The sequence below is a fragment of the Petaurus breviceps genome, unplaced genomic scaffold (genome assembly GCF_028583685.1).
Source record: "Petaurus breviceps papuanus isolate PSGF00001 unplaced genomic scaffold, PetGlider_PUasm1.0 77, whole genome shotgun sequence".
Lineage (NCBI taxonomy): Eukaryota > Metazoa > Chordata > Mammalia > Diprotodontia > Petauridae > Petaurus > Petaurus breviceps.
In genome coordinates this window covers 5,815,888-5,835,762 of record NW_027186492.1, presented here as the reverse complement: position 1 = coordinate 5,835,762, position 19,875 = coordinate 5,815,888, and the positions used below count along the sequence as shown (strand labels likewise).

The following is a 19,875-nucleotide window of genomic DNA, read 5'->3' as shown; positions in this document are numbered from 1 at the left end:
CTCTGCCAGCCAGGAGCTGAACCTGCCACATGGCGCTGGCTGGCTGTGCCTGCGTCTCAGCAGCTTCTCTCCCCAGGGACAAAAGCCACGCACTCCCACTTACCATGTCCCAAATTTCAGACTGCACTGACCTCTCACTTTGTCCTTTGCATCTATGTGTTGATAAATCTGGAAACACCCACAGCTGCTGATGATTTGGAGTCCCTCATGCTGGCACCTGGTCAGGCCCACTCTGGGGCTAAAGCATCATGGTGGGGCTGGGCTCGGCTCCCAGTGCTGTGCTGGCCGATTCCTGCTGGCCTGCTGTGCTGTCCTCAGCAGAAGGTTAGCTTCTCTGTGTCATTTTGTGGGTTCTGCAGCTCCAAAGTTTGTTTAGACTCCCCTTTTTACATGGATTGGGGAAGGTGGAAGCTGGAGCCACGGGGAAGTCCTGCTTCTACTCTGCCCCATCAATGCATTTTTAGAACAGCATAAGATTTATGAGGGGAGATCATTACTGACAGAATGGAATCAGAGAGTCTTCATGAAAGAGGTAGGAGTTCAGTAAGGCTTTAAAGATGGGTAGGAATTTCTTAATGTGTTTATCATAAGAGAAGTAGAAGACTTTTTTTCCCTAGCAGGGTAATAAACATCTTGAAACAAAAAAAAAAAAACAATATTACAATAGTGAAGAAATAAAATCATTCCCACAAAAAATGGGTACAAAATAAAGCTTCCCACTTTCACTACTTCTCTTTTATATAGTATTAGCAATGATAGCAATTACAGTGAGTTGTGGGGGCAACTGAGGGATAAGATTTGCTGACTAAAATTTATATATCACTGTTTGCAGAAGGCATATGTCTATATGGACCTAGAAAAAATAATAAATGTAACAGAAAGTTGAGATAATGAGTTCAGCAAGGTATTAATTAGGCTATGAGGTAAACTCACAAAAATTCATTTTCTTTTATTCTCCAAGTAGAGAATTTTTTAAAAAAGGAATTCTGTTTACAAAAATAACAAAAAGCATAATATCTGAACTACCAGTACATGGGAATATTTTGAACTGGGAATAACAGCTAGCAGATTTACCCTTTGAAAACTTTCCTAAGCTAGAATCCCTGAGACTACTCTGGTCTAAACTCCTGCTCAGAATATGCATACTGCTTCATATGGGCATTGAGGAGTTGGGTGAAAAGGTAGCATGAGGTAAACACCTTCCAATAAAGAGATTGGACTTTGAGCTTGTTTGGCTAGTGATGCCCATATATGAATGGGTCTTATTTTTTTTTATTAGTCTGTTGATATCATCTTCCTTTCCAAATTCTACATTGCCAGTTGTAATCTACTATGTAGAAACTTAGGAAACCTTAGATATGATATTCTTGGAGACTGAACTCTTATCTTTCATGACAATTTGGAGGGCATCATTTTGTCTTACTTATATTTACTAGAGGCATTGACCTATTAAACTTAGATAAGTAGCAATTGCCTACAAGGTGACAAAATGAATTCTTTTTCTCCCTTGGTACCTGTATAAAGACACAGGATATTTACATTTACTTGCCAGAAGATGATTTTATTTATAGTTCCTAAAGATGTTTGCTAGTTCCTCATTCTCAGCTGTTGTGCTTTTTTTTAAAATAAACTTAAAAGGTTAATGTTTAGCTTTTATTTCTGTACTTCTTTTCTATGCATGTCATCTGAGTATACTTGCTCAGAACAGGTTGGAGATGTTGATCTTTATCCAAATTATAATTTTAGCTGATACTTTTCCTTTTTTCCTTTACTTTCCTACTTTAGGTCACAATTCCCAGACCCTCTGTGGCATCCACACAGTCTACTTCAGGAAGCTTTCATTATGGCCAACCCTTGGAGAAGAAGGATCTTCAGCCTCTGGAACATACTGTTGAACTTTACTCTCCAAGGGAAAATGTGTCTGGTGTGGTGGGGACAGAGGGTGAACTTCCTAGTGGTGCCAGCAGAACAGACTGGGTGCTTCCCTTGGATCATCTAGGTCAGGATAACACTCCAAGGGAAGGCCTCACTAGGGAATGTGTCAAATCCCAAGACTTGGTTCAAAAAGAGTTGCTGGACCATAACAACATCAAAGTGGTCACAAAAGAATTTGAGACTCTCCCTGTGGGAGCTGAAGACAAGACTGTTGTGTTGGGTTCAGAGAATGAAGAGGAGAAATTAGGCAAAGGGCACTGTTTCATTGAGATTTCTAATCTTCCAGGAGATTTACAAAGGGAGCATTCACCTACTCCAGAACCTCTTGAAGAATTCAGGACACGGACTTTCTGCGTGGTGCCAAATCAGGACACAAATCACGAGATAATGAAACTTCTGGCAGGTGCAACTTCAGAAATTTCTCCAGCACGAGTCATCCACCCACATGGTGAAGGACAGATAGGTCAAGTGGTAGTACAAAAAAGCAAGTTACAGAGAGATGAGGATATTAGTAAGGGAGAAGGTATGCCCAGTCACCAAGGGGATCTCTCTGCTTTTTTACATCAAGAGGGTAAGAAAGAGAAAATTACCCCTAGAAATGGAGAGTTATTCCATTGCATTTCAGAGAATGAACATTCTCCTACATCCAGGAAGGATGTCATTAGATCATCCTTTATAACTAGACACAGTCGCATCCCTGTTCTAGCACAAGAGATAGATTCAACTTTTGAGACCTCTTCTCCAGTTTCAGCGAAAGAGAAACTCCTTCAAAAGAAGGCTTTTCAGCCGGATCTAGTCAAGCTGCTAGTGGAGAAAAGACAACTCAAGTCTTTTCTTGGTGACCTCTCAAGTGCCTCTGACAAATCACTAGAGGAGAAATTAGCTGCTGTTCCTATTCCCTTTCCTGAGGATGAAGTCTTCACTCCCTTTTCAAGACTAGCAATAGACCCTCACTTGACCAGGTCAGCTGAGGACAGCTTTCTGTCACCTCTCAGCTCCCAGGCTAGAAAGAGCAAAATTCCACGGCCAGTTACCTGGGCTAACACAGACCAAGTCAGTAATTCAGCCTCAGCTCAGTTCTTTCCTCGGCCACCACCAGGAAAGCCTCCCACTAGACCTGGAGTAGAAGCCAGGTAAGACCAAAAGGACAGAGCATATATGTGTTACCGGGTTTGTAAGAAAGCTTTCTTAAGTCATAGAACATGGCACAGTACAGGGGTCAGCAAGCTATGCTCTCCACCCCTCATTATCTGGCTTTGTAAGGCTCATGAGCTAAGAATGGTTTTTATCTGCATTTTTTTTAAGTTTTGTTACCCCTTGCAGAGTGGAAAGAGTACTGGTTTTAGAAGAGCTGAGTTTCAGTCTTGGTTCTAATGTTTCCTAGCTATTTGATGCCAGGAAGATGAAGAGCTCTTTGAAATCTCAGTTTCTTCATTTTAAAATACAGATAATAATATATGCATGACCTGCCTCACAAGAATGTTGTAAAGAAATCACTTTGTAACTCTTAAAGCACTATTTGAGTTACGATTATCATCCCTTAGCCATTGAAATTCATATTCGTGCCTTCTCTTTCCAGAAGCATGACTAATTTTTATGGCCTAAATGCTTCCATAAGTAGCTAGAATATCATTTTAATAAATATCTAGCTCTATATTTAAAAAAAACTATTTCTGTATCTTGGCAGATGGCCCCTGATGCTTTCCTGATCAAATTAAGATGAATTCCTATAAACAAAAAATCCTATGACAGATTTTACCAGGTTTTGCATATAAAGTTGTTTTGTATTTGCAATTAATTTATGGTATAACTATATTTTTAAACAGTCTTAAGACATGTTCTAGAGGGGGGAAGGGGGGAGATTACAGTGTGATATCAAAGACTTCTTTCCTTGAGAATTGAAGCACTGAGGTTTCCAGGGTAGAAAAATCAGTAAGGAAGAGAAAGAGGCCCTAAGCTATTTAGCAGGAACAAATGAAGAAACAAGTATTTGAAATTACATGTAGTATCTCACCTTTGTATTTGTTATCAACAAATCTCCCTTTGGGTATAAGAGATTTTTGTATCTTAAAATTTTTTTAGATAGAGAGTTCACTGTACCATGAGCTGAAGGTAACTAAGCATTAAGTTGAAAGTACCAGAACCTAAAAGAAGCAATCTTTCAGACCTCAAAGAATGGGGAATATCTTCCATCACACACTACCAATAAATACAGTGAATTTATTTAAATGAGACATTAAAATCTACCATATACATTTTCTCTAGATATATAAGGCTTTATTTTCAAGGGTTCATCACCCAGATTTTCTCTCTTTTCCTTTTAACATCAATTCAACTAAAATAATTTCTTAAGCATCTTTCACATGCAGAGCACTGAGGAAGAGTCAAAAATGAAGTATTATTTGGTCCCTAACCTTCTGAAACTTAGAATCCAAGTAGTATGTAGTAGTATAACCTACATAACCTCCAAGGTTATGATACATGTATTACTATAATTCAGAATTATTTGTGAATCACAAACCAGCTGTTAAGACCCAAGAGAGGAAAAGACTATTACTACCTGGAAGAAACCAGGGGTGAACAAGTTGATGGAAGAAGCAGCATTTGTACTGAGCCATCAAGGATGGATAGGACTTTATTAGATATAGATTAGAGGATGAGGAGGACACTCCAAGCATTAGGGAAAAGTATGAACCAGAGGCACAAAGGGCTTAAGAGGGTCAGCTCTGCCCTGTGCCTGGAATGCATTCGCTGCCCATTTCCGCCTCCCAGAGTTCTCTTGTTTCAGGCGCCACCTCCTTTGCCCAGCCTCCTGATCTCCTCAGGATTCTCTCCCTCCTCCAGTTCTCCTCCACCACTTTATCTGGCTATCTCCTTTGCCCAGCCTTCGCTGATCTCCTCAGGATTCTCTCCCTTCTCCAGTCTTCCTCCACCACTTTATCTGGCTGTCTCCTTTGTCCAGCCTTCCCTGATCTCCTCAGGACTCTCTCCCTCCTCCAGTCCTCCTCCACCACTTTATCTGGCTGTCTCCTTTGTCCAGCCTTCCCTGATCTCCTCAGGACTCTCTCCCTCCTCCAGTCTTCCTCCACCACTTTATCTGGCTATCTCCTTTGTCCAGCCTTCACTGATCTCCTCAGGATTCTATCCCTCCTCCAGTCTTCCTCCACCACTTTATCTGGCTATCTCCTTTGCCCTCACTGTTCCCTTCCTTGTATTATACTCATCCAGGTGCAAATGCGTTCTATCCCTTCTTCCAACAGAAGGGAAGCTTCTTGAGTATAAGGATTGTGTTATTTTTATCTTGGTATCTCCAGGTTTTAACACAGTGCCTTGCACATGTTAGGCAGTTTATAAATAGTTGTTAAACCACTTTGTTGAATTTATGATTTGGGTTGCTTATAAATTCAATATAACAACTAAAGAAATCTAAAAATGTTTATCATTTTAAGGCTATAAAAGTCAATGTGATTCCTGCTAATCACAGTAACATTTTGTAAGCAGGCCCAGTGGTAGCACTATGCTAAATATAACTGGATAAACCAGCACAGAGGCTAAATATTGGAAGCCTCCCAGTTGGACCATGGTACTAAAGCAACAGGTTGAATTAATTTTAATTATAGTGCTATTTGCGCTGAGCCCTGGGGGCAGGTTAGCAACACTCTCCCAAACATAGCATGACACTCATAAGAGGAAATTGAATTAGAGGGAAAAGGAGCCCAGAAAATGAATAAGCTATTGATGACCCATTATATGACTGTGACTATCAAATGTCATTAATAAGTTCCTTGCTTCTTACAGGTGCTAGCATAGTCCTGAAGGTCATTTTTCAGGTGCTGGATAATAAGGTTATAGCAGCAGAGCTTTAGCAATTTGAAGTTTTATAAATCAAAGTGAAGACTTTTGAGCTGCCTATAACATTTAAATTATCTAACCAAATACTTCTTTTCAAACACTGTGGTATAAGGAGTTTTTAAAGGTTCCATTAAGTTAACAAATTCATAGAATTACATTAACTAGAAAGAAGTGAAGAGATTCTCTAGTCCAACTTCACCATTTTACAGATGAGGAAACTGAGATTAAATAACTTTTATTTTATAAATTATTAAATGTGGCTAAAATATTTTTAGTTATAGCCTTTATTCTTCTTGATGAGTATAATTCATATGGAGGATTCACAGCATCATGTTAAGATTTCATGTAGACATCCTCAGACTAAATGGTTTAACCAATATCACATGATCATACACTTATAAAATTTCCTAAAAATATTAAAAAATAAAAGCAGAACAATGGGATCCTCTGTATCCCCCAAAATAATATGTACTTGTAATGGCACAAACATTTGGCACATGTAAAGTATATTTATGCATGTTTTGGGGTATTTATAATTTGCAGATTTTTACATATTCTACTGAAGTGAATATCAAGATAATCATCTTGTGTTCTTTTAAGGTTACGTAGGTATAAAGTCCTAGGGAGCAGCAACTCTGACTCAGACCTTTTCTCCCGTCTGGCTCAAATTCTTCAAAATGGATCTCAGAAATCTCGGGGCTCTACTCAGTGTAAGAGTCCTGGCTCCCCTCACAGTCCAAAAACACCCCCCAAGAGCCCAGTTGTCCCTCGGAGAAGTCCCAGCGCCTCCCCACGAAGCTCTTCCTTACCCCGCACTTCAAGTTCCTCACCATCCAGGGCTGGACGGCCCCACCATGACCAGAGGAGTTCATCCCCACATCTGGGGAGAAGCAAATCACCTCCCAGCCACTCAGGATCCTCATCTTCAAGGAGGTCCTGCCAACAGGAGCACTGCTGTCTTAAACCCAGCAAGAATGGCATGAAAGGATCTGGCAGCCTCTACCACCACTCTGCCAGTCCCAAAACTCCCCCAGGGAAGAGTAAGTCAGCCAGTAAACTCAGCAGATAGGAACCAAGCTGTGTCCCTATCACAGGTGTGAAACCCTCCTAAACCTGATGCATGTTGTGTCCGTGTACTGTATATTTAAAAAAAAAATCAGTGTTGACCTTCACTTGCAAAAGAAAGTAACATGATAAATTATTTATGAAAAGAATGTGTTACAAAGAATTACCCAAAAGCAGGCAGCAAGCAGATCAGTAATCAAAGAGTTTATTTGCGTGCAAAGGGGCAGTCCAGCAAACTCATTTGGGTAAAACTATCCCAATCCAGTAATCTCTAATTTCTTAGCTGCTTTTAAAAAGAAAGAGTCATGGGGGAGGCTGAATGAAGTTTGCATTTTTGGCCTACTTTTTACTAAATGGTTATTTAAAATCTGAAAACTCTTTAATATTTTCATCCAAGGTTTCCCCACCTTTGATAATTGGTATTGCTGAGATCATTTTAGTTTGTTTAAGAAAATATGCTGTCTGTGGCGATGAGTTATTTGTTTATACATCCATGTGGTGTGTTGGGTCTTTGTGTAACCTTTGCTCCAAGTCCAAGTGACCTCTCCAGAATCTAATTTCATGAGCCTGTCTTGACCACACAATTCATTCTTCCTTCTCTCACCAGGATCATCTTTTAAAATATATATTTTAACCATATGCTAAAGAGTTTTTAGCAATGTTTGCTAGGACTTTCCTCAGCTGTTTCAAATCCAGAAAACTTATTAGTTTCCTCATATTATCCTTTGAGGCAACAGCAGTATGGCTCACCACTTCTATATGGTTGGCAGATAACTACAGACCTTCTTTCTGGAATACATAGGAGAGATTGGGAATGTCCACAGATTGTTTTGGAAGCCTGGATCTTTACACTAAAGCACTATGAAAGGGTTATAAGAGGTATGAGAGTTCATGTGGAGGAACCCACCTGCCTGTAAATTTACCTTACTATGATTCTCATTCCCTAACTCCTTGGAGCACTAGTTTTTTTCAGTGTCACCCTCCAAGATGTTTCCAGAAAGAGTAAATGGGAAAGGGACACTGGGATGCTTCTCCATTTCTACATCTCAGGGTTACCTCCCCTTGCCCCCCAGGAAAGAGAATTGCTTATGCTGTTGAGGGAGACAATCCTCAAGCCTTACATTTGGTAAGTTACCTAATAATCAGAATTGAGTGTCTGGGGAAATAAAGCTGGAAGATCAGGCTTAAATACTTATCTTTGGTGGTTTTTAATCCATCTTTTGCTCCTAGCAGGTCATACCTCTGTGCCTCAGATTAACAATGCTGAGCTTCCCATCCCAATTTCTGTATGGTCCCAATTAGTAACTATGGAGGACTTGGTGGGAACCCTCCTATCATATATTTCTCCCCATAAAAGGGACCAGCCAAAATGAAATGACCCCAGACTTTGAATTGGCCTTCTTTGTACTCCCTGTCCCTGGCACACTGGGTGTTGTGGAAATCTTATCAGGGTCAGATAAATGGGTCTGCTTGCTGTTGATACTTGCCTTCCAGCAAACATCTGTGCTTTTTCCTTTAACCTTGTATTTGTTGCCAAACCTCATTCCCTTGGTTCGAAAAAGGAATATTTCTTCTCTGAGTAAATATGTTCCGATGCTGCATCAATGTAGCCCTGAAGCTGCACTGAACTTTTCTATGTTGGACTTTAAAAAAAACACTCCATGTGTGTACTGTCTCCTCTAAGTAATGTAGCATAGTAGGGAACCTTAATTTCTTTTGGGTTTCAAGCACTACAGAGGAATGCAATAGGTAGGGAATACCTGCTGTTCCTGAAGCAACTGTAACGTTGGCAAGGCCGATCTCTTTGTATTATATTGTATAATAGTTGCTATAACAACACTTGCATGTCTTCATGGTAAATTATATTATATAAATATTTATAAATATATATATATATAGACATATACGTATAAACTCAATTCACTCTCATTCTCCATTTGTAATTTATAGACCGCAGATGGTGAAATCCCCTTTCTATTGCGTGCCTCAAATACACTTGGGCCTTGCGTCTTCATTTTCTGAAAATATTTTCTTGGCATGTGACACCTCAGACAGATTCTTTCTGCCTTCCCCATATAAGGTTTAAGGGTTTGGCAGTTCTCAAATAAGCCAGGTTTTAGGAGTGTAGTTTAAATTTTCATTTAAAGAGAGCTTTTAATAGGAAAAAAATACTTGAAAGTGTTTGTATTACTGGTTCAAAGATTTGTCACATTAATCTCATAGTACTGTTGTCATGATTAGAGCAGATAATCTGGGATGATGATCATGGTTTAAGTCCAATGACAAAGAGAATGCCATGCTAGGTTAGCATGAAATGATAAAAGAATCCCTAACTGATATCATTCCATTTTGCTTTCTTCGCTTTTATTGGGTACTTTATAAGGTTCTGATATCAGAGCTATCTAATTTTTATTTTGTTGTATTGGCTAATCTGTGCTAAAAGTAGCCTGCTTTAAGTCCTGTTCTCTCCAGTCAGAACTGTGCTAGTTTTAACCCATTTTGAAGAGCTGTTGTTGCAGATGTGGCTACTATTGTAGTGTATGTATCATCTCACTTTCCTGCTGGCATCTTTGCCGAGTTTTCCCCAAATCAGCATTGAAGTCAGAGTGGCATTTAAATGTGTTTTCCCCGATTTGGTTCTCCCCACCATACCCCTGACCTTTCCACTGTGCTGCCCTGCTTTTTTATAAGAAGCACTGGCAAAGTTTGTTAAGCCTCAAATATTACACATAAGGATTCAGAGATAAGCAGCCATCATTATGTAAGAATATTTTATCTTGCATGTTAAAGAAAGAGTTAACCAAAGATGTGTTTCTGCTCTCTCTGCTTCCTTTTAGGGGGAAACCCCACAAAGTAGCTCTACCCTCATGTATTATTAAATATATTTAAAAGTACATGTCCAATATAGGGTATCCGACATAAATGTTTTTGGCTTTTTTTTTTAAAGCATAGTTGTCCTTGCTTGGATTATTTGTGCTTTTAGATGTTGAGTGTCACTCAGGCTAAAATTAGTGTGTCATTCCCAAACAGAGCTGTCTCAGAACTTTTTTTGCGGGGGAGGGGAGAATTTTGGTTGCTTTTTTTTTAAGTTAAGATGCATAAAGAATACATTTTTTTTTCTCTAGTGGTGACACATTGCAGACTTCAGTGACAAACATACCTTTATCCACTGTCACTAATATAAAAGCAGTTCATTTGATTATCCTAAATAGAAACATATTGAGTTTGGGGGTTTAGGGGTAGGTGCTAATTAAAGTCAAATAAAACTATATTAAAATGCAAAGACCAAAAAATATCAAAAATGTAAGGCAAAAGCCAGAACTGCATTATGGGAACTCAAGTGCCTCAGCTGAATTGAGGTTGGGAAGGCAAACCTTTTCACAGCCTGCAGTTCCTGGGTGCTCTAACACAATTATCAACTCACACTCCTCCTAAACTCCCTTCTCCAGTTCTTTGTACTGCTTCAGCTGAGCAGAAGACATGGATAGAAACATCTTAGTCCCCTTAAATTGCTGTATGATCTTGTCCTGAATTATGCTTTCCAGGGATTAGAAATTGGTTGAGACATTTAATCAAAATTCCATGTGGTAATCTCTACATATGTTTTCACATGTGAAGATATTTTTGTGGGACCGGATTTAACACGTGATGAATGTAAAGAAGAAAATTGGGTCAGAAAAAATTTAATCTTAAAGCTACTGCCTGGAATTATGAGAATCTCTGAATTTTAGACTGGTTCAGAGATGTACTATTTCTCTAATTCACTATTACTATGCAAGCTGGCTTTGCTGATAATGATGTATTTACACTTGAATTTTAAGTTGCATGGTGTGAACTGAATTCCATTTTTCTATAAATGTTGCCAAGATAATCAAGCCCCAAATAACTAGCAAAATAGTAGTATTTACTGGAACCCAATGCAGTCAACATATACTTTATATTCTTTGCTCTTTTCACTCAAAAGAAGTCTTTGCTGCTTACTAATGCATTGTACTACACGTATAATTTTTTAAAGACTATGTAGAAGACTCCTTGATTAATCTTAGTAAATGGGCACTTTGGGAACATTTTTGCACAGCTGCTGGGAAGGAACTCAACTCTTACAGAAGCACTGATGAGATTCCTTCCAGTCTATAGATCTCTGTGCTAATGTTTTTCAAGGTTGTATTTATTTTGCAAGGAGAAAGCATAGCTTTATGCATGTAAAAACACAGATAGTTAAAACCATAACTAACACTTCTACATGAAGTGACCAAGTTGAAACAGAATTAGAGATTTTTCTATTGGGTGGGTGGGTGGGGATCCTGTTTTGGGGAATTTCATTCCTTACCTAGCATTAGGGGGTTAGTGATGGGGAAACAGTATACCAGAAATCAGAATTTAATAGCCTGGGGGGGAGGAAGTGCATTTGAATCTTTGGATATTTTAAATTATTCATAAATGGTAAGTCAAATTTAGTGGTCACAGGTAACTAAGCTCTTCAGATTAAAAATTGTTTTTTTTTGGTTCCTTTGTTTCTAACAAAAAGTGCACAGGTATGAGAGAACCATCACTTCTGTTTTGTTCCTGTTCTTTTGTAATCTTGATAGTAGGAAGACTCAGATATACCCATTTTTGTTTACATACATGTCCACTGAGTATCTGGGCACTTCATCTCAGGTGAAAATGGTCACTTTAGCACCAATACTACTAGTGCTGAGAGAGAAAAAGAAACTTATTTTTTGGCTTCTCTTTGCCTTTGGTCCTGTAGACAAGGCAGATACAGTCTTGTTAGTCTTGTTTTCAAAATAAAAATAGAGAGAAGTGTTTAATGCTTATGGGACATAGCCACCATGGCTCTCCCCCAATATCATCATGTACTTAGCTTGAGGAACCTACAGGTACATGATACACTCAAGACTTCAACACGGGGGACTGAACTGAAACATAACTTCAGCATCTAATTTCAGAGGGAATGGGTCAGATCTATTGTGTCAGGGAACCCCCAACTCCTGCTGCAGAATGTAACCAGAGTGGGTTTACAGCACCATTTAAGAAAACTTTAATAATTTTTGCTGTCCCCCCCCCCCCCCCAATAGTAGGCATTTTTACCCACAAACCTTGGACCTTACAGGAACTGCACATTATGGAAGCAGCGATTGGGTTTCCCAACAGAGTAAGGGAGAGTAGCAAAAGCTACACAGAAAATTCTTGAATTTCGATGGAGTAAATGCTTCCTAATTTCATTATGATTTGGGAAGCCTCATGCCCCATGTTCTCCCAAACCCAGTGTTTTCTGTTGAATATAACACTACTTTATAAAGCCAAGCTCCTCTGTGAAGCAGAGATTCAGTGATTTGATTTAATTATACCAAAAAATTGTATACAAAGGTTCTTCGTAAGACAAACATGACCAAATAAAGCATCACCTTGGCATTTATTGCAATCTGCAATTCCTATAGAAACTGAGAAAAAGTTCCATAGTCAAGGAGCAAGTCTTCTAAATATTTAGTAATTACTTGAATCCTATTCCCTCCTTGTGTCCTTCCTTCCCATTTTTGTTTCCAGCAGTAAATTTCAAGAAAAATAATTTGGCATTCTTCCTATCGTTCCCTTAGGAGGTTATAATAGGATTCTGAATGTCTTCCTAATGTATAGTGGAAATGATATGATGGGCACAACTTGCTTCCTTAAGCTTTTTATCATGAGCTATGCAGCCCTACTTTTCCCAGATGCCCAAGAATATTGGCAAGGTGCCCATTTACCTAGAAAATGGGGGAAAAATTAAGCGGGTCATTGAGTAAATAGTTTCTTGCACTGTAGGGGCTGCTGATCGCACAAAAAAAGTTATGGACACTTGTCTTGTATATTTTCCCTCTATCTTTAGCAGATAAATACTGGGTTCCACATTTGGATGCAGAAATTATACTGATCACAGCCTAGCTGTGAAGATCCTTAGTAAGTCAGGTAAGCTTTTAGGATATAATACTGTCTTGTTATACAAATTGCAATTCACATCCCTAAAATTACTCACATTACAGAAACTAGGTTCTTTTGCCAGTTTGATTTTAAATGCAATTTTTCTTTCACGTGGGCATATTTTCACTCACTTCTAATGGGTAAATAGATCTATTTCTTCTCAGACTCTAAAAGACCAGTGCTTGAATATCAATCCGTGGGAGGTGGGATGAGGGGAGAGGCAGTTGGGGTGGAAGAAGTCACAAGACTTCACAATCCATTAGTTTTTCAAGCTACTCACAGGGTTTTTCCTAAGGGATCAAGCATTGGTTACTAAGATAAGAGATGGCACCAAAAAGTGTAAAATTGGGCCATTCAAGATTTTGATGAAAAGACACCCAGCAAAGAAGGCAGACTGAGTAAAGATGAAAGGGAGTAGAATGAAGTCTATTCTTCAGATGCTTCGGTCTGGGTTTGTTAGTTTCCTTCAACATATGCTGTGCTTTGGGGAACACCCCACACTATTTTTCAGTTATATACTGTTTCTGCTTTTGGCTGCTTTCCTGAAACAGCCAGCACCTACATCATTGTGCCATTTTCTTTTACCTAGACATTCCTAATTTTTTAAAACAGGAAATCAGTTTTGAACCAGGAAGTAAACTTAAGAAAAGCTGTGAATTGTTGGTGGCTGCTAAATCAGACTTAAACAGCAAGCTAAGGGTAGGATTTCTTTCTTATTGAATCAGACAAATAAGTTAAGTGAAGACTCACTTGATGATTCTACTTGACCCCTGTGAATCAGTGATAGGACCCAGGAAGATGAGAAGCTGTTTTTTGAAAGTATTTGGGTACTTTTGTCAATGGCACATCAGTAAGACTGTCTTCTGATTTTTTCCTCCCAAAGGTATAGTATACAAAAGTGTCCCCTACAAACACCGCTCCCCCCCACTTTTTTTTTTCATTTTTCGCTCAGGCAACCAAGGACATAAGGTATCTGCAGAAACATGAGTGCTTTCATATCGGCCGTTTGTACATAAAAGTGTAATTATTTATTTAATTTTCTCATTTGTATCATATTAAGGCTTTGTACAGTGTTTTAAGTTCTGTTTTCAAATTATTTTGTATTTTATTTTTATAAACTAGTAATAAAATATTCATTCCGCATGCAAACTCCAGCTCTGACTGCATTTTTATGACCATTTGGTTACAATGAGTAAGAAATGCTACAAAAAGTCATCTTTTTTCTGATTCTATTTTATTTTTATGTTTCTTACATCTACCTACCAGGTTACCAAAGCAACCTCAAGCTTCCCCTTGCATAAAGGGTGAAAACAGACCATGCTAGAGACCCAGACCATAGGGATAAACTGTACAAAAGCTAAAACAGTGTTGGGGAGGGAGAGGGGGGAAGATGTTGGCAGCCAAACCACATTTAAAATTCAATCATGGGATTCACAGATTTAGAGCTGAAGGGAACACAAAAGTCTAGTCTAACCTCATTTTAGATGAGGAAAACTGATGCCCAGAGAGGCTAAACGATTTGCCCAGGGTCCAAACAGGTTAGTAAATGGTAAAGATGGGATTTAAACTCAGGTCCTCTGACCTGACCAAATCCAGCACTTTTTACTGGACCACAACTGCCTTAATTGTGCAACACTGAATTCAAATAACAGTTCCCTGTCCCTCCAAGAATCTGCAGTCAAGCAGTAACTGGGGAATGCTCAGCCCTGCCACCACACCTGGCCCAGGGTTTGTCACAATGGATTGGTATGGCACCTGTTTGAGTTAGTTCCCCCAAAGGCTCTGACTCCAGACTTATGCAAATACATGGGGTGCTTTGTACACAGCTTGTTACTGTTCTCTTTTCCTAGCTACCACAGTAATGCCTAGTAATGCAAATTGTTGTCTCTGACATAGAGTTCATTGTCTCTTCTGTAACTGTCCTTTGAAATAAAGGGAACTGTCTTAACAGGGCTGGTTTGACCTGGAATTTTTGTCAGTGCCATCTAATGGTATTAGTTGTCATTAGTTGCCCATTTCTTTCTTCAGTAACCTCAGCCGAAGGCTTAGGAGCCTATCCTGTAGAGGATTTTGGTGATCATCGGCAATCCCAGTTCCTCTTCTCATGCCATTGAGAACAACCTGCCTTTCTGGGTCAAGTCAGATTTCTAAGGGACAGCAGTTAAAACTACCTGAAGCTGGTCATGAGGATCTATTTGCTCATTTCTCTCCTACTACAATGAATCCTTGATATATTTTAAACTGCATTATAATAATGGCATAAATACAGGTAAGAATCAAAATTCTTTTGTCATAGTGAATTGTATCATGTACATGGGGAAGATAGGATTTTACAGCCAAATTTACCATATTTGGTACTGTGTCACAGGTTTTACTGATTTCTGTAAATGCAAAAAGAAAACAACCAAAAATATAGGAATTGGTGGGTGGGCAGTGTCTAGGTATTAGGAGCTGTAAACAGTGAAGATGAGAAACATTCCAGCAGGCCAGGTCCAGGAACCAGACTAGAAAATACCCTCCAACAAATCAATGAGAAAATAGATGAGGGAGAAGGAAAGAGGGTCTTCTGTGGCAAAGGAAAGGTCCTGGACTGGTTCTAATTCTTAGGAATTTCTTCAAATTTAACCTTCCTCACCAGCATTCAAGTATTTAAGTAGCTACTCTAAGCCAGTTAGGCTTAAATAAAGGAGACATCCAAAATGCATCTCATTTTTCTCCCTAGAGGAAGCAGCCTCTTGTAGCACAGTAGGATGTGCTAGGTTCTGAGGCCAAGGTCCCGGGATCAAATCTACCTTCCGTTTACTACCTGTGACACGTGATTGTGGGCAAGTTATTTCATTTCCCAGACTCAGTTTCCCCATCTTGTAAAATAAGGGAATGGAGCTAGCCATTGCTTCTCCATCTGTGCTGCAAGAAACCCTCAAACACCAAGATCAAACATTTAAATGTACCTCGCGTCTAGTTTATAGGCATTACATGTAATTTTAGCGAGCTTTACTAGGCAGGTTTCTGCCAAAGTTTCACTCACAGTGGACAGGGCTCCACTAGTGTGGGCTGCCCCGAGGCCCCCGGGGCTCTGGAGGGCACAGGCTCTGCTGGCAATCAGCGAGGGCGCCGGACGCCCGCGTGGGCCCGGAGAAGCCCGAAGACGGGTCCTTCCCTCCTCAGACGCGTTTGTAAATGCATGAAATAAAACGCTGTATTACAGGAAACCGAGGTTATGGACGAGAAGCGAGCAAAGTAGCACGATGTGGGCCGAGCCCGGCTTCGGGATCGCCCGGGCCCCCTCCCGGGCTGGCGGGCGCTCCTCCTCCCTACCTCAAGGGCGCGCGCTCCCTCCAGCTCCACCTCCTCCTCCGGGGGCGGGGCCCGGTCGAGCGGTCCCAGGCGCCTCCTCACGCCCCTCGGGGGCTCCCTCCCCAGCCGCGGCTCGAAAGCCTCCCTTTCCCGCCCGGCTCCGCACCACCCTTCACCCCGCCAGGCCCGGCCCGGCCGCTGGATGGCCTCCGGCAGCTCGCCCCGCCCCCTGCTCGCCCCGCGTTTTCAGCAGCCTGCACGGCCTCCGGCGGCCAACGGTCTGGCGGCTAGGCGCCTGGACCCCGCCTCCCGGCGCGCGCGCGCCTGCGCAGTGGCCGAGGGACGCCCCAGCCGGGATGGCGGCCGTTTTGGAGGCGCTTCTTCGAGAGGAGGTGACGGCGGCGGCCGCCGTGAGGTGGCTGGCGTGCGGAGCCTGGGGCACGGAGGTAGGAGGCGCGTTGCGGCAGCCACCGGGCCCTCCCCAGGAAGGGCAGGCCGTGACTGTCGGGCCCGCGGGGAGCGGGCCGCGTACTGGCGGGCTGCGGGGCTCCCCGGTCCGGCCTCCCGCACTCTTCTCCCTCCTTCCAGATCGCCCCCGGAGAGGCGGCCGCGCTAGCTCCCCTCGAGCCGCTGCGGAAGGAATTCGTGCCGTTCCTGCTGAACTTCCTACGCGAGCAGAGCAGCCGCGCCCTCCCCCAGGGTCCCCCGACCCCGGCCAAGGCTCCTGGGGCCTCGGCCGGGCGGCCGGGGGGCCCCGGCACAGCGCGGGGAAGCGGCCGCGGGGTGCGAAGCCAGCTCTTCCCCGCCTCGGCCGAGACCCCGGCGGCCTCCTCGGGAGAGTCCCCGCTGGCCCGCCGCGGAGGGGGCGGGAGGAGGAGGGGGCCCGTCCGGGAAAGGGGGAGCCGCGGTGCGGGAGGGCCTGAGGAGGGGGGCAGCGGAGACAGCCCGCCCTGGGGAGGGGGCTGGATGCCGAGGGGTTCGAGCAGCCCCAGCCCCTCGCCAGTAGAGCCCCTGAACTTCAGCAACCTGGAGGAGTTTCCCCCCGTGGGCTCCGTGCCCCCTGGCCCCGCTGGGTGAGGACCTCCCCAGCACTCGTGTCCCCTCCCCCCTAGGCAGGGGCACATAGATAAGTGAAACAGATGGAAGTCCTGGTGGGAATGCGGCCGTGTAGGGGACAGTAGCAAAGTTGGGGTTCTCTGCGGGACTGGGAATGAAAAAAATTGGGGGGTTGGAGTGCAGGATGCTAGATTTAAAGGCTGAAATCCACTCCCTTAGTACCTGTGTGATCTGGGGCAAAGCATCTCCCCTCCCCTGACTTCAGTTTCATCATCTGTCAAATAAGGGGGTTGGACTGGATGGCCTTCCAGTTCTAAACGTGATCCTGTGATGAGATGGGGCAGAATGGTAAAGGGTTGGAGAGGATAAGTCTTCAGAAATAGAAGTCTGAGGATAACCTGTGGCTGCTCTTAGCAGGATGAAACCTTCCCGGAGGATCAATCCCACGAGGGTGAGCTCAGAGCGGTCTCTCTCTAAGCCCAAGACCTGCTTCACTTCACCCCCAATCAGCCAGGCCCCAAGTTCCCAGACCCCAGGCTTGGACAATAGTCCTTGGGGCCTTGACCTTCCTCTAGGGTGGAGCAGTCTACAGGAAGAGAGAGAGATGCTCAGAAAGGAGCGGTATGGTATTACTTCTCTTTGGGATGTCACTTCCCCCAGGGAACTGTGGGGTCCTTTATTTGGGCATGGTTTTCCCATTTCAGAATACCCTTTAGAGTTTTGTGGACTCTGGAATAAAGAAAAAGAAAAAACTGACTAGGGTTAACACCTTCCCTCAGATTTAAGCTGTTACATCAGTCACCCACCCCTGCCAGTTCTGCCCTGGAATCTGGTCTTGCAGTTCCCAGTCGAACAGGGAGCCTTACACCAGAACCTGCAGACCCTGGCAAGGTTTCCTGTCAGCAGAGGCTGGAGTTAGTAGCCATTGTCTATTCATCCTGTATTACTGGTGAGTAAAGTCTGTCCGGAGCGCTGGAGTAGAGAACAAGACAAGAAAAAGTTGATGAAGCAGTGGGGTGAAGGGGACTCAGTGTTTTCATGTCCCCTCACTTTTCTCCAGAGAATCTGGTCCCAAGCCTCTTCTTGGAGCTGTTCTTTGTTCTTCAATTGCTTACTGTCCGACGATTGATTAATGTTGAAGAAGATGACTTGGAGCCCACCCCTGGGGGTCAGTAGAAGAGTATTCCATGTAGAAATATCTTGTGGGTCAACACTAAGATGAAAATACACTTGGCTAATGCTCCATTCCTATCCCTCTAGGTCCCCTCAAGAGGCCACTATTCCAGAATATCCATGACTGTGTGTTTTTTGCAGTACAGGTTTTGGAGCGTCAGTTCCAGTGAGTTTCTCTAGTGTAGTCACCTGAACTTCATTAATCCCTCTGTTTTCTTGGCAGCCAGTTGGAGTACTTAACTTGACTCTGGGCACAGGCTTGAGTCTTGAACCCACATGATAAATGTGTTGGTGGCTCACCTCTTTTTTGTGCCTGATGTTCTTGACCTGTTCTCTCCAGCCCTCCTTTGTAAGCACTTATTTTCTTTTGTGCCCATATTCACACTGTTCTTCTTACTCTCAGAACTGTAGTAGTGTTTGGGCTTTTCTGTCCCTACCTCCTTTTATCTCTTCCCCAAGGTTCATAGGATTATAAATCCTGAACTGGAAATGAACTCAAGTCATCCAGTCTAGCTCCCTCACTTTGCAGATGAGGAAAGGCCCAGGAATGTTAAGTGACTAGCCAAAAATCATATAAATAGTGAACATCAGAGACAAGATTTGTGCTTAGGTCTTATGATTCCAAAACCACTTTTCCTTTTACTGTGCTACCTCTAGGCACTTTGTATATCACCCAAGCCAAACCTCACCACTCAGTTATCCCTTCTCTAAACCTTAAATCTCATGTTCCCTCCAGTTCTCATAGCCCTACCCTTCTGGCTTCTGTGTGGCTTATTCTCTCTTGTGACTATTCTTATTCCACCCACCCCCAGGGTTCTCTCCCACCTGGACAAAGGGACATTGAAGCTGCTAGCTGAGAATGAGCGCCTGCTTTGCTTCTCTCCTGCTTTGCAGGGTCAACTCCGGGATGCCTATGAAGGCAGCACTGCTAAGGTATTCACCCTAAACTGGACCTAATTCTTTTACCCAAAACTTCAGTCTTTCTTAGACCTGCAAAGTACAAGGAATACCAATGACTTAACCAAATAATTTGCAAACTCTTCAATTTTGTGTCATGATTAGGGCTAGCTCTGTGGGCAGAGATGAGCACATGGAGAGTTTGTGGTTGGTCTCTGATGACTGCTGGCTTAAATTTGATACCCCTCCTCTCCTTTAGGTCTCTTTGCTGCTATCACCCCCTGCCCAGGCTGTCTCCTTTCAGCCAGAAACAGACAACCGTGCAAACTTTGCTAGTGACCGGGCCTTTCATACTTTCAAGAAACAGAGGTGATTAGGGAAACAGAATTTGGGAATGAGGGTGAGGAGTTGTTTTTCTTTGGGATAGGTGGTGTTTGTTACCATGGGAACCAGGAGCATAGAACTAGTAAAGCCCAAGTAATGGATGTGATTGCCCACATGGGTTGTTAACCTTCATTATCTTTCTCTGCCATAGACTGTACCCCAACCACCTGTCAGAAAAATGCACGTCATTTAGTGGTAAGGGAGATGGGCTGAGAAGATGGTCTTCCCTTTTTTTTTTTTTTTTTTTTTTTTTTTTTT

General features: G+C 42.5%; 2 protein-coding genes across 4 annotated transcripts in view; both read left to right on the top strand.

The window, feature by feature from the left end:
* TTBK2 (tau tubulin kinase 2) overlaps positions 1-14,758 on the top strand; it is a 250,573-nt gene extending 235,815 nt beyond the window's left edge. For both annotated transcript variants that reach the window (XM_069105849.1, XM_069105850.1), the window contains 2 exons: positions 1,786-3,068; positions 6,388-14,758. In XM_069105849.1, the coding sequence (XP_068961950.1) occupies positions 1,786-3,068; positions 6,388-6,856 (1,752 nt within the window). In that variant the 3' untranslated portion in view covers positions 6,857-14,758. The remainder of the gene's footprint in view (positions 1-1,785; positions 3,069-6,387) is intronic.
* Positions 14,759-16,438: 1,680 nt separating this feature from the next.
* CDAN1 (codanin 1) overlaps positions 16,439-19,875 on the top strand; it is a 12,633-nt gene continuing 9,196 nt past the window's right edge. Inside the window, exons 1-8 of one of the 2 annotated variants that reach the window (XM_069105848.1) lie at positions 16,439-16,553; positions 16,696-17,180; positions 17,581-17,784; positions 17,943-18,112; positions 18,224-18,331; positions 18,424-18,502; positions 19,149-19,269; positions 19,493-19,602. In XM_069105848.1, coding sequence (XP_068961949.1) covers positions 16,464-16,553; positions 16,696-17,180; positions 17,581-17,784; positions 17,943-18,112; positions 18,224-18,331; positions 18,424-18,502; positions 19,149-19,269; positions 19,493-19,602 — 1,367 coding nt within the window. In that variant the 5' untranslated portion in view covers positions 16,439-16,463. Of the gene's footprint in view, positions 16,554-16,695; positions 17,181-17,577; positions 17,785-17,942; positions 18,113-18,223; positions 18,332-18,423; positions 18,503-19,148; positions 19,270-19,492; positions 19,603-19,875 lie in introns of both variants that reach the window. The other variant, XM_069105847.1, reaches the window with a different exon arrangement.